We start from the raw sequence: 14,380 nt of genomic DNA, 5'->3' as shown, positions 1-14,380 counted from the left end.
AACCCCTCAACATTGTTGGGTGTGACCCACCCCCCAAAAAAAAGAGTACCATGATAATGCAATATGATGATACATATTACATGAGAACTGGGAGTAAAATGCTGGGAAATTCATTAAACTATTACTGCAACTTTTCTATAAATTTAAGCCCAATAAAAATATATAGGCAAGGAATGTGGCTCACTGGTACAGCTCTGGCAAGTAGATGAAGTACTGGGTTCCAATCTGGCACCCTCCTCCAAAAAACAAACAAACAAAAAAATCAAAACAGAAAAAAAAAAATCTTCAAGGCTCAGATTGAACCTGGCTCTTCCACTAAAAGCACATTTATAAAGCTTTGTCCAGCTCTAAAACTCCATGAAGAAGCAAGAACATAAATTCATTTACCAAAAAAACAAAATCACTGCTACTTTTTGTTTGTTTGTTCGTTTGTTTATTGGGCCACACCTGGCATTGCTTAGATGTTACTCGTGGCTCTGTGCTCGAGAATCACGTCAACCATATGGGATGCCAGGGATGGAACCTGAGTCAGTTAGCATGCAAGGTAAATGCCCTACTATAGTACATGCTATACTATTGCTCCAGCTCCTAAATTACTTTTATTTTAAAAGCACCATTTCTGCTTCAACAAAACAAAGAAAGGACTTTCAGTCTCAATAAAACAAAGAATAGCATACTTGTGGAACTTTATACTAAAACGGAATAAATGAGATTATTAGTCGCTCCCTAGGAGTTTTGAAAATTCACATTCAAGGTAAAAGGTAAAGGTAAGGTAAAGGCCCTCCCGTTGATCGTCAATTTGCTCGAGCGGGCCCAGTAACGTCTCCATTGGAGACTTTGTTGTTACTGTGTTTGGCATATCGAATACTCTCGGTAGCTTGCCAGGCTCTCCGAGAGGGGTGGAGGAATCGAACTCGGGTTGGCCATGTTGGCCGCTTGTAAGGCGAACGCCCTACCGCTGTGCTATTCCTCACATTCAAATATGTAAAAATAATTTTTACAATCCATTTTATTGGGACAGAGATTGTACAGCAGGTAGGGTGCTTACCTTACATGCAGCAGACCCAGGTTCAATCCCTAGCACCTTACATGGGTCCCCTAAGCCCTGCCTTAAGTGGTCTCTGAACACAGTCAAGAGTAAGTCCTGAGCACCAACAGTTGAGGCCAGGTATAACCCCCAAACCAAAAATAAACAGGTGAATAAATAAAATCCATATTACCACTTTCAAAAGTCATTTTAATTGTGGTCAGAACATCAAAGTCATGACAAGGCCTGGACCTTTAGAAACTCAGTTAAAAAGAAAAAAACTCAAAGATATTCTAGGTTTCGGATTTTTAATTAAATCACTGGGTTTCAGAGAATATGAAAGCATTTACATTTGAAAGGAAACTTTAGGACCATTCATAAAAGGTTCACATGGTAACAGAAGCTGTACAAGTTAGAATTTCTCAGTAACTTCAACTTTATTGATTACAATTAAAAGAAAATCTCAATTATGCTATAAAAAGAAACTGGCTAAGAATTTTAAAGGTTAAGTTTCCCACATAAATATTCAGGTTCAGTAAAATTTTTATTCATTGATGAAATAACTATTCACTTTTAAAAATCTATAGAGCAATTTAACATCCAAGTGAGAATCTGTCAATAACTACATTTTTATTTGTTCTATTTAAAACACATACATAAAACCAAAGCAAATACTGAATTTATTTGAATATTCAAAGATAAGTGCGATAAACTCATAAAAATTCAATTTTTTAAAATACTGATGCTTATAATTAAAACTAAACACCACTGACTTACAGTTACTATGACACTGGCTATGTTGTAATTCTAATTAATGGACTAGATTGTCCAACAAATAAAAATAAGAAATATATATGGCAAAATCTACTTATAAGGAATAACCCTAGATTCAAAATGACTAAATTAACAGTATGATTTATCAAAAATGTTCCAAAATCTTCTGGGGTTGGGTAGAAAAAGAGAAAGAAAGGAAAGAAAAATAATTTAAATACCTCACTTTTGAGGGCTATTTTTTTTCTTGGATTTCCAGCACTGCAATTAAAAATATGTATATATATACAAAATAATATTGTTTCCAAATATTAAAGAGTGAAAAGTAAGAAAAGTAAGGTATGGGGAGAAAAAAAGGAAAGGAATAGTAACCATTAATGAGACATTTTAACAAAATTCCCATATTATAAGAAGGGAAACGAATCAATCACAACTTGATAACCAAAAACACTGTTTGTTTCTACTGCATGATTTTTCCAAATGTAATATATGAATTCTTCCTATTTCCTCTGGCTCTAGGGGAATTTATAAAATTTATACAATTTATAAAAGCAAAAAGAGAATTTGAAACAACAGAACCAATATTAGACATTCATTAATGATGTCTAGTATTTTAAGTCAAAAGTGATTAAAACAAATCATAAACTTGCCATGATGAAAATCTTAACAAATTTTTCTTTTAATTTTTTGCTGTCTTTGGGTCACACCCGTCAATGCACAGGGGTTACCTCCTGGCTTTGCACTCAGGAATTACTTCTGGCAGTATCAGGGGACCATATGGGATGCTGGGAATCGACCTGGGTCGGCCGCATGCAAGGCAAATGCCCTACCCACTGTGCTACCGCTTCAGCCCCTTAACAATTTTTTTAAGCAGAGAAAAAAATTCTCTCTCTCACTATAATCCAACTGAGCTAAAAGTATGCACAGAGATATAAAAAAAATTCAAACATATTTAAATACTTTGAAACTAGGATACTTTACATCAATTTCCTCTGACTACCGCTAAAAATAAGATTCAAGGGAAAATATTTTCTTTAAAAATGCTTTCAATATTAAATATGATTTTAAAATAAAGGAATACAGACTCATCTTCATAAACTTATTTGGTTTTTTGTGCAATCTTTTGGCCATATTCAATAATGCTTAGAAGCTATTTCTGGTTCTCACTCCTGGAGGTGCTTGGGGAACCATGAGATGCCAGGGATCAAACTCCAGTCTGCTGCATGCAAGGCAAGTGCCCTACCCACTATACTATCTTTTCAGCCCATCATCTTCAAAAATTTTTTTCTTTGGTTATTGGGTCACACCTGGTCACATTCCTGACTCTGTGCTTGGAGGATCATGCAGAGCTGATAATCGGAAGAGACCTCCTGAAGGCAAAACATGAACTCCAGGCTATTGTAATATCGCTTAAGCCCTAGAAAAGTTTTAAGTAAACCAAAAGAACTTAGGAAAAGAAATTAAAACTTAAAAAGGAATGAAAAAGTCAAAACATAACAAATGAATAGTCCAAAAGATGGCCCTTTTTAAAGGTCAACTAGGTAAAATCTAATTTTAAAAAATGAGAGAATAGGAAAAAGTACAGAACATATAAAATAAGAAAAAAACACATTGATTTTTAATGATGCACAGCTGAAACTTGTATGATGTTATACATACAGTGATGCACATTTTAAAAAATTCATTAGTGGACAAAGCTTAACAGATTGGAGTAGGTTGGAGGAAGGTGGGTTATCCTGGTGTCCACCCAAACAGAACCCCCAGAAGTTGCTTGCTTCCACAATCCAAAATCACTGCCATGCCCACATCCAGTCTGCACTATCTCAGGATGGACCTCACCAAGATATTAATCTGCTGAAAATTCAGGTATGCGGGTTTTGTGACTGAAATCTCCGGGATTTCTCAGAGTTGTGGTGGGCTACCTCCCCCCACCTCCCTGTACTTTCAGAAGCCCCAACAGTCACGTCCACATCCCAAAGCTACTACTGAGTGAAAAAAACTACTCCAGCTTTCTGATAAAAATACTGAACATCCTGAACAAACATGATGACCTCTTAGTGCCTGTACTGCAAGCCATAATAAACAAAAGGAGAGAGGAAGAAGAACGGTACCTGTCATAGATGCAGGTGGGGGGAAGAGGAGTTGGGGGAGGGGAGATGTAGGAAGGAAACTGGAAACACTGGTGCTGGGAAACGTACACTGGTGGAGGGATGGGTGTTGAAGCACTGTATGACTGAAACCCAACCATGAATAGCTTTGTGATGCTCTATCTCACAGTGATTCAATTTAAAAAGTCATTAGTTTAAAAACGGTACACATCAAAGAGATTAAAAGAATAATGCAAACTTGGAGAGACAAGTTGAAAAGTCAAAGAAATGGACAATTCCTTAAGCCAAACAAAAACAGAATCTCAACAACCTACTTACTTTCCAAATAAGTGATTAAAAGAAAAAGGACAGAATTCATGAATTCACAGCAGAGTTTTACCCAAGCCTCAAGGAAGAAACAAACACAAGTCTATTTGGAAGGAGAGATCCAATTATTAAGGATAATGGATCTTCAGATATCAAAATTTTCTGTCTTGATAAATGAAATGAAACAAAAGTGTTACTCATGTTTTCCTACAATAAAAGTGAAATTTTTGGAAGGAGGGCACATTTGTAGCAAAATTATTTCCTGCATACCTTAAAGTCAAATACAAAGAATGTACAGGGGATAAGAAGAAGGCTCAGGGGACCGGAGTATGTGACTTGCATGCACAATCACAGGGCTCCACTCCCAGCACCACACATTTTCCAAGCACAGCTGGGAGTGGCTCCTGAGCACCTCTAGATGTAGCCCCAAACCAAAATTTTTTACTTACAGAAATATAGTATTTTATAAAATTTAAATAAATGTAAATGTAAGGGCTGGAGCGATAGCACAGCGGGTAGGGCATTTGCCTTGCATGCAGCCAACATGGCCGACCCGAGTTCGATTCCTCTGCCCCTCTCGGAAAGCCCGGCAAGCTACCGAGAGGATCTCGCCCACATGGAAGAGCCTGGCAAGCTCCCCGTGACGTATTCGATATGCAAAACACAGTAACAATTGTCACAATGGAGATGTTACTGGGTCCGCTTGAGAAAATCGATGAACAACAGGAGGACAGTGACAGGACAGTGACAGTGAATGCTTAATTTAAAAATTTAAAATTACAAAATTTAATATATATTTTAAAGAATGGCAAAATATATCATTTTCAATATCCACTTATTTAAAAACATTTATTGATGACCTGTGAATTCAAGATATAATGTTCACACAATCTCAGGGAAATAAAGCTTTTCTCTAAGAATCAATTGAAAGGAGAAATCTCTAAAATGCTGAAGATTTTAAGAGTACTGAATTACTTACAACTGCAAATTCATCTCTATCAAGCATTCCATCGTGGTCAATATCACTCAATTCCCAAACCTTAAAAAAAAAGAGAGAGAAAGATTAATATTTTTTCATTTATGAGTTACTTATAAATACAAAAATACCTAAATGCTTGGAAAATTTCACCTAAATACTTTTGTTCCTGGGACTGAACACACGCATGTAAAGCACATGTTCAGGCATGCACTAAGCCATATTCCTGGTCTCTTAATTTTACTAAATGTTTCCTTCAATTATACTGATTAGTTAATTTATCGTAGAACTACAATAAGCTACATTAGCAGAATTGTAAAAAAAAAGTAATTTTTAATACCTAATAATTATTTTGTTTTGGTTTTGGGGCCACACCGAGAGGTGCTCAGGACTTTCTCCTGGCTCTTTGCTCAGGGATCACTCCAAGCAGGAACCAGGGGACCATATAAAACGCCAGGGATCAAACCCAGGTCAGCCATGTGCAAGAAAAACGCTGTACTAACATTCCAGCTAACTATACTAAGTATTTTTAAGTAGAATTTCTTTTATAGCTTTTAACTTACTTTTTATGGGATCATACTCAGCAGTGTTAGAAGATGGGGTTGGGAGGGGACAGTTCAGGATTACTCCCAGCAACACTCTGCCCAGATGCAATTCAGTGCTCAGTCCAGCAGCATCCAGGGACAATCAAGTCCATTCCCAGTGGCTTTGCAGGCAATCAAAGTGACAAATGGCAGTGCTGAGGGCAGTCAGGTCCAGTTTGATCAGACCCGCTGATTAAACTCAGGACTTCACACATGCTAACCATATCCCTGACCCCCTTATGCAATTTTATTTTACAACTTTAATAACATATCTTGTTCCAGTTAAGTAGGGAAATAATTACGTACACAGTGTTTTTGTAAAAATCATAATTTGGGAGGGGGGACTGAGTGATAGTACAGCCAAAAGGGTGCTTGCCTTACACATGGTCAACCCAGGTTCAATCCTTGGCACCCTATAAAGTTCCCTGAGCACTGCCAGAAGCAATCCCTAGTGCAGAGCCAGGAGTAATCCCAGCACAGGCAGGTGTAGCCCTCAAGCCAAATATAAATAGATAAATCTAGAATAATTAATAAGGCTAAAAAGTTAAGCTAAATATTTGACATCACTTAAATCATTCAACAAAAAATTGTACTGGGCAGAAAACAAGTGTACTGATGAAAGTCGGGACCAGAGATTCTAAGAAGGTACCTCATGGTTAGACACTTTGAAAAGAATTTAGACTTTATCCTAAATGCACTGGGAAATAATTAGGTTTCAAAATAAAAACCAAGAAGACTATATTTATAGTTTAAAAATCCTACATGAGAAATTATTAGTGGGAAACAATACTAGTAAAGAAGTTTTATATCATTATTTATTGAGAATGTGACAATCAATCCTCATCAATTAGTATGTGGAATGGGCATTACTATCATAGTCATCCTGGCAATACATTGCACCAAATACTGTTAAGTACTTCATATACATGATCAGATTTAATTCTAACAATCCTTTAAACTAGGAATAATGCTAATTTTAAAGACAAGCAAACTGAGATGAGACTTTCTAACGATTAGCCTATGGCCACAAAAAATAAAAATGGTACAGTCAAGATCTGACTCTACGTCTGACTAAGCCGACAGATTCAAGAGTGAGCTCGAAGTTTGAGAGTAGATAAGGTCTGACAGGAAAAGAGAAATCATTATGTAAACAGCACAAGAAGGGTTGGCAGTTAGTGATCAGGAAACTATGATGACACCAATTTTATTAAAAGGTTCTTAGTAGTACATACGCAGCCATAAACAAGGCAGGTAATCAGGTTGGTGCAAACCTGAATTTTCATCAGGAAGGTTAGAATAACAGGGCAAAGGAATCAAAGGATAAAAATATGTAGAACAAAATTATTTCACATTGGATATGGAGGAAAATAAATTCAGAAGATCAAGCAGAAGAATTGGGGGGGGGGGGGGTATTGTTGCTCCTCCCTACCCACTTTAGTGATGCAAGGATGGAACCCAGGAACTCACACATGTAGCATGTGCTGCATAGCTAAATCTCAGCCCCAGTTCCAGGTTGAGAAGGCTCTGAACTGAAACATCTGCTATGCAAGCATGAGACCAGTGTTCAATCGTTGGTACTGCCTATATGCAAAGATAGTAGCCCCCATAGCTCCAAATATTTGGAAGCATTCCCAGCACCACAATAGTAGCATCACAAACCCACCAACACACTGTAACATATGTGTATGAGTACAGCAACTAAAGCAAAGCGTACAGCTCCAGGAAGTATAATAGGTATAGCTATAACATTATACTATGATGTTATTTATACTAAGAGTGTAAACCCCCCCCCCCCACACACACACAAGCAACAGAAGTAAGCATGTGTGCAACATCCAACAACAAAGGGAAGGGAAGGGGATAAAAATAAGTACTATAAGGATCTAAAAAATAATCTAGAGAGACAGGAGATTTTGGAGAGCAGAATTTATATTTCAGAGATGAAACTTCCTTAAGTCAAGGCCTCAGCAATAGGTTTCCAGAAATTAAGCTAGGAACTAGAAGACCAGGACTTTCAGCACAAAGAAAACAGGTCTTACTCAAGGGTTTATATATACAAAACTAATTTCAAATAAATCTTATAGGAAATAACCAAATACAGAAATAAACTGGAAATAATTTTGTATAAAACTAGAACACAAAAAATTATGTAACAGCACAACTTAAAAGTTCATTCCATGTGTTTTTTTTTTTGCTTTTTGGGTCACACCCGACAATGCACAGGGGTTACTCCTGGCTCTGCGCTCAGGAATTACTCCTGGAGGTGCTCAGGGGACCATATGGGATGCTGGGAATAGAACCCGGGTTGGTCGTGTGCAGGGCAAATGCCCTACCCGCTGTGCTATTGCTCCAGCCCCCATCCATGTGTTTTTTAAAGAAGTGAGCAGTGACTACTTACAGAAATTCTTACAGAAATTCTTGTAGATAATAAATTAAAGTACATTTAAAAATCATTTAGGAATTAACAATATCTTACTCGTCCAAGGATATCCACAGGTAACTTAGAGTTAAGCAACACTGGTTTCACTTTATCACCAGATAGAAATCCATTCTCTGGACTCAAACTATCAAAAATAGCATCATATTTGGCCTTATCTTCAGACTGTAATGAAAAAAATGTCACAAGTTAAACAATAATGAAAAACTTTAACTGAAGTTATAATAGCAAGTCCTCAAAGAATTAACCATGTAATTTTTTTTTTAATTTTTATTTTTTTTTGCTTTTTGGGTCACACCTGGAGATGCACAGGGGTTACTCCTGGCACTGCACTCAAGAGTTACTCCTGGCGGTGCTCAGGGGACCATATGGGATGCTGGGAATCGAACCCAGTTCGGCTGCATGCAAAGCAAACGCCCTATTCACTGTGCTATCTCTCCAGCCCCCAACCATGTAATTTTTAAGTGACCACTGAAAAAGTATTTTTCATATTCCTCAAACTGTATTAGAATAAATAATAATTTAAAAGCAATTCTCCTCAAAGTCCAGTATGCCCCAAATTCTTTTTGTAGCTAAAACACTTAGCACCTTGATCGTCAGGCTAGAATTAAAAGATTTTGGTGAGAGGCTTTGACAAAAGCATTTAGTCAAATGCTCTCACACAGATTAACAGAAAAGGTGTTATTTGCCATAAGAATACATAACCAGTCAATCACAGTGATTTTCTATACTGTTATTTATACTACAAAGTTAAATTTTAAAAAGAAAACCACTATCATAAAAATAAATACCAAATTCCCCTCATTTTTCCAAAAGCAAGACTTTTTATATTTTAATCAATAACACTTATCTAAATTCTAGTTTTATATATATATTTTAAAACCCTATTACTCAGTGTTTTCTCAGTCAAGATCAAATCTTACAATTTTTAAAATTAACATACAAGTTATGCAAATACAAATATACACAAAATTAAATTACTTTTTGATTTTGCTCTTGGGCCACATCTGGCAGTGTTCAGGGCTTACTCCTGGCTCTGTGCTCAGGTAACACTCCTGGTGGGCTCTGGGGACCAAATAAGGATGTTTGAGGATCAAACCTGGGTTGGCCACATGCAAAGCAAATGCCGTCCTTGCTGTACTATCGCTCTGGTCCCATATAAATTAAATTCGTTTTCTGGGGCCAAAGAGGTGGTATAGCAGGTGGAGCATCTACCATCCATGTGGCCAACACAAGTTCGTCCCTGGCATCCTAAATATCTCCCACCCTGAGCCAGAAGTGATTCCTGAGTGCAGAGTTAGGAGTAAGCCCTGAGCACCACCAGATATTTCCCCAAAACAAACGAAAAAGATTGTTAACAATTATTTTCTGATTTTTCGTAGATACTTATTAAAGGTCATTGATATGCTATATTCTAATACCATTCTAAGTCTGCAATTTGAATATTTTAACATGCAATTTTAAATTATCAATATTTACTATTTAAGGTTTTATAAAGAATTTTTAAGAATCACAGAGATTATTAACTTGAATTTTAAAGCAAGAATAACACCAATAAGATACTACCTAATTAGAGAGATGGGTATTTGATCATTGTATAATTGAAACCCAAGCACAAAAATGTGTAAGTCTGCAACTGTACCTCATGATGTCTCACTATTAAAAATTAAAAAAAAAAAGATACTACCTATTTATCAAATGGTCACGGTCACGGTCCTCCCGTTGTTCATCGATTTGCTCAAGTGGGCCCAGTAACGTCTCCATCATGAGACTTGTTACTGTGTCTGGCATATTGAATACGCCAAGGGTAGTTTGCCCGGCTTTGCCATGTGGGCGAGATACTCTCGGTAGCTTGCCCGGCTCCCCAAGAGGGGCGGAGGAATCGAACTCGGGTCGGCCATGTTGGCTGCTTGTAAGGCAAACGCCCTACAGCTATGCTATTGCTCCAGCCCATTTATCAAATATTTTAGTTAATTCGGTATTATGACATAACTATTTTGGGTTTACACTTAACAGGTCAATATAAATTGTTAAAAAATTATTGATAGTGCTACTAGATCCTCAAAGGATTTCTAGGGGCTGAAAAGATAGCACAAGTACTAAGGCACTAGCCTTGGGTGACCCTGAATCGATCCCTGGCACCACTAAGTCCCCCAAGCATCGAGGGTGCAGCCCTGGAGGTGCCAGGGTGGACTGGGTGTTCCTGGCACTGCAGGGAGGGCTCTCATTGAACTGCTGGTCCGGTTGGCTGAACACTCCTGCAAGGGGTTGCCAGGCTTCCAGAGCACTGCTTGGAAGGACCCCAAAATTAATCAATTAAAGATGTTTAAGTATCAATATTTTCCTCTAATGTCCTTGAATAATAGAAAATAAATATCTGACAAAGATTTTCTCCGACTTACATGTTAAAAATAGGGAGAAAGAAAGGATTATATGGATTATATTATAAGGAAGCAAAGAAGGAAAAGTCTCAAGTTTACTTACCTTTACAGCCCACGGGAGGTCAGCTGCAGCCGTTCCACTGACTAGCAAAGGACTACTGGTATCATGCTGAAAAGGAACACACAGCACAGAGCTGAAACCCTAATATCTCTGAGCAGTGATGGAAACCTGGTCTTTGGACTTAAAACATTCATCTAAAATACTGTCTCTCAATGCACACAGAATACTACTTTAAATGAACTATTTTACATTAATCCATTAGACCATTTTGGAACAAATAACAAAATCTATTTTTGCAAAGTTGTCTGCATAAATAATTGTGGACTAGCAAACACATGTGTTAGAGATGAAATTTTGTTACCAGAGAGCTAAATATAACAAAAGTATCTATGGATTATTAATTGGTGACTTTTCCCTGATGCCACAGCAGCTATAACAAGAACTCAGCTTAATATTTCTAAGTAATAAGTACATGATGTTGAATTTAAATATAATTTTTAAAATAATTTTTGTTGTTTAGGGCAACATAATTATATTTATCTGCTTATGCAGACAAATGAATATATTTGAAATTTTGTATAATAACATAGTTGGGCAACAAATCCCCATAATAACCTTTGACTTCATGCCTAAACTGGGGGGGTGGGGGGAAATCACAAAATTCAAGCTACATTGATAATAAATAATATTAAAATATGGAATTTCAAAACAATCAAGAAGAGCTACAAAACTTCTGGGAAAGAGCTAATATAGGAAGAAGTAGCACTATCAGATATAAAAGTGAACTAACAAGAATGAGAACTATAATAATGTGAGATCAGAATCACTGTATCACTGTCATCCCGTTGTACTTCGATTTACTCGAGCGGATGCCAGTAATGTCTCTATTCGTCCCAGCCCTGAGATTTTAGCAGCCTCTCCTTAATCGTCTTTCCCAACGTATGGGAGGCTCTTTCCAGATCAAGGGAATGAGACCTGTTATTACTTTTTGGCAAATCAAATACGCCATGGCTAGCTTGCCAGGCTCTGCTGTGTGGGCGGGATACTCTCAGTAGCGCTATATATATATATATATTTAAAATATATATATAAATATATATATATTTATCAAATATGCTGTGGTAATTATGGAAAATGGGCAAGGAATGTCTTATGATGTGTCACACAGCAAAAGCCCTTGGGGCGGGGAGGGCTCTCACCCGCCCCCCTCTGTGATACCCTGAGTGGAAACAACCTGGCGTGGAGACCAGATCAGAATATGAACTGATTAATAGGTAATAACAAAAACCTCGACAGAAAACAAATCACACATGACATTTCAGCAAATAATGCAGGTGGCATTTCAAATCAGTAAAGAAAAAAGTGATTATTCAAAAAACTGTACGAGGTTTATGGGGTAAATTATCTGGAAAAACATAAATGTGAATCCATACTCAAATCTTTATCAGAAATAATTTAAAAGTTAAAAAAAAATTTTTTTAGGCACATGAGAAAATGCTCCACATCATTAATCATTAGGGAGATGCAGATCAAAACAACAATGAGACATCATTTCACACCTCAGAGACTGGCCCACATCCACAAGAACAAAAGCAACCGGTGCTGGCGCTGATGTGGCAAGAAAGGGACTCTCCTTCACTGCTGGTGGGAATGCCGACTGGTTCAGCCCTTTTGGAAAACAGTATGGACGATTCTCCAAAAATTAGAAATTGAGCTCCCATTTGACCCAGCAATACCACTCCTGGGAATATATCCCAGAGAGGCAAAAAAGTATAGTCGAAGTGACATCTGCACTTGTTTGTTCATTGCAGCACTCTTTACAATAGCCAGAATCTGGAAAAACCCTGAGTGCCCGAGAACAGATGACTGGTTAAAGAAACTTTGGTACATCTACACAATGGAGTACTATGTAGCTGTTAGAAAAGACAAAGTCACGAAATTTACATACAAGTGGTACTACATGGAAAGTATCATGTTAAGCGAAATGAGTCAGAAAGAGAGGGATAGACATAGAAAGATTGCATTCATCTGGGGAACATAAAGTAACAAAATAGGAGACTAACACCCAAGAATGGCCGAGATTAGTACCAGGAATTTTACTCCATGGCTTGGAGGCCAGCCACACGTGCTAGGGGAAAAGGGAGCTCAGATAGAGAAGGGAACACCAAATAAAGGGTGTTGGGAGGATCCTCCCAGAATGGGAGAAGCATGCTGAAAATAGACTATAGACCAAACATGATTGCCACCCATTGCCTCTTTTGCAAACCACAACACTCAATAGGAGAGAGAGAACAAAAGGGAATGCCCTGCCACTGAGGCAGGGTGGGATGGGGGGATGGGGGGTGGGAGGGATACTGGGACCCGTGTTGGTGGAAAATGGGCACTGGTGGAGGGATGGGCATTTGATCGTTGTATAATTGAAACCCAAGCACAAAAATTTGTAAGTCTACAACTGTACCTCATGGTGTCTCACTAATAAAATTTTTTTAAAAAATGTTAAAAATAAAAAAATAATTAAAAAAAAATTTTTAAATACTAGGGTTGGGCTTCCATAATCCAATCACCATCATGATACAGGCTGGACTCCACAGGCTCAGGACAAGCCTCATCTAGGAATGAAACTGTTGAAAACCTCAAGTATGCATGTTTTATGACCAAAGTCTCCAAGCTCTCATGAAGTCAGGGATAGGCGACCTCCTCCCATTCCCCTGTTCTTCCTGGAGCCTGGCAGTCCACCCATGAACTGCCTCTGGCGCCACAAGCTCATTAATCGGTCATGATCCAGAGATTCACAAATCTGGAAAGAGATCAACAAGCTGCAGAGATGCTTTTTGGATCCCCAAGTCACCAACTGGTTAAAAACTGAACTCCAGTTCTATCACCCCATTCAAAATTTTAGAATTCCTAGAGCGACATCTCATACTCTACTCCACTGATTTATGAGGAGTAGCACACCACGTTGGATGGGACGTAAAGTAGAAGAAAACCAATCTCAATTAAGAAAATATTAAAACACAGGGTGTATCCTTTAACAACATGTTAGTAATCTTTTATCCAAGGGCTTAATGGCTCCAGGGTGAAATATAACAATCTTCACACTCTTCTAAGGAAATCTTTTCTGATCATTTTTAGCTAATTATTCATAACAAACAATACAAATGAATTATTTAGGGTCTGCTATTGGGGCAGGCTTGGCTAATGGTTGGGAAAATTGGAAATAATGCTGGTGGGAATGTTTAATGGTGGTGGGATTGGCATTGGAATACTGAATATAATAAATCTTTGTGAACAACTTTATTAAAATAAAATTAAATTAAAAAAATAAATACTAGGGTTGGGGAGATAGCTCAAAGGATGGAGCACCTGGTTCCTCAAGCACCAAAAAGAACGATGCCACACCCACAGCAGCCCCAGCACAAGCCAGTGCGGCCCCCAAAGAGAAATTTAAACACAATGTATTCCTCTCTTTTTCTTTTTCCTTCCTTAAAAACAATTATTGAATTGCCTCCTTCCTCTTTTTTGTTGTGCCAGGATCTAGCACAAAAAAGCTCTACCTCTACCACTCAGATCCAAAACAATGATTTGAGGGGGCAGGGGCGGTCCACACCAACAGGGTTCAGAGCTTATTTCTGGCTCTGCACTCAGGGATCACTCCTGGAAGGCTCAGGGGAACAAATTTGGTGTCAGGAGTTGAACTGGAATTGGCCACGTACCAGGCAAATACCCTAC

At 37.9% G+C, this 14,380-nt stretch overlaps 1 protein-coding gene across 2 annotated transcripts in view; it reads right to left on the bottom strand.

Moving 5' to 3' along the window:
* EPS15 (epidermal growth factor receptor pathway substrate 15) overlaps nucleotides 1-14,380 on the bottom strand; it is a 156,342-nt gene that overhangs the window by 99,408 nt on the left and 42,554 nt on the right. For both annotated transcript variants that reach the window (XM_056122411.1, XM_056122410.1), the window contains exons 6-8: nucleotides 10,694-10,759; nucleotides 8,249-8,374; nucleotides 5,192-5,251 (exon numbers count right to left, since the gene is read on the bottom strand). In XM_056122411.1, the coding sequence (XP_055978386.1) occupies nucleotides 5,192-5,251; nucleotides 8,249-8,374; nucleotides 10,694-10,759 (252 nt within the window). The remainder of the gene's footprint in view (nucleotides 1-5,191; nucleotides 5,252-8,248; nucleotides 8,375-10,693; nucleotides 10,760-14,380) is intronic.

Source organism: Sorex fumeus, unplaced genomic scaffold (assembly GCF_029834395.1).
Source record: "Sorex fumeus unplaced genomic scaffold, SorFum_2.1 ptg000045l, whole genome shotgun sequence".
In the NCBI taxonomy this organism is placed as follows: Eukaryota; Metazoa; Chordata; class Mammalia; order Eulipotyphla; family Soricidae; genus Sorex; species Sorex fumeus.
The sequence above is the reverse complement of the archived record's forward strand: the minus strand, read 5'-3'. Positions and strand labels throughout refer to the sequence as shown.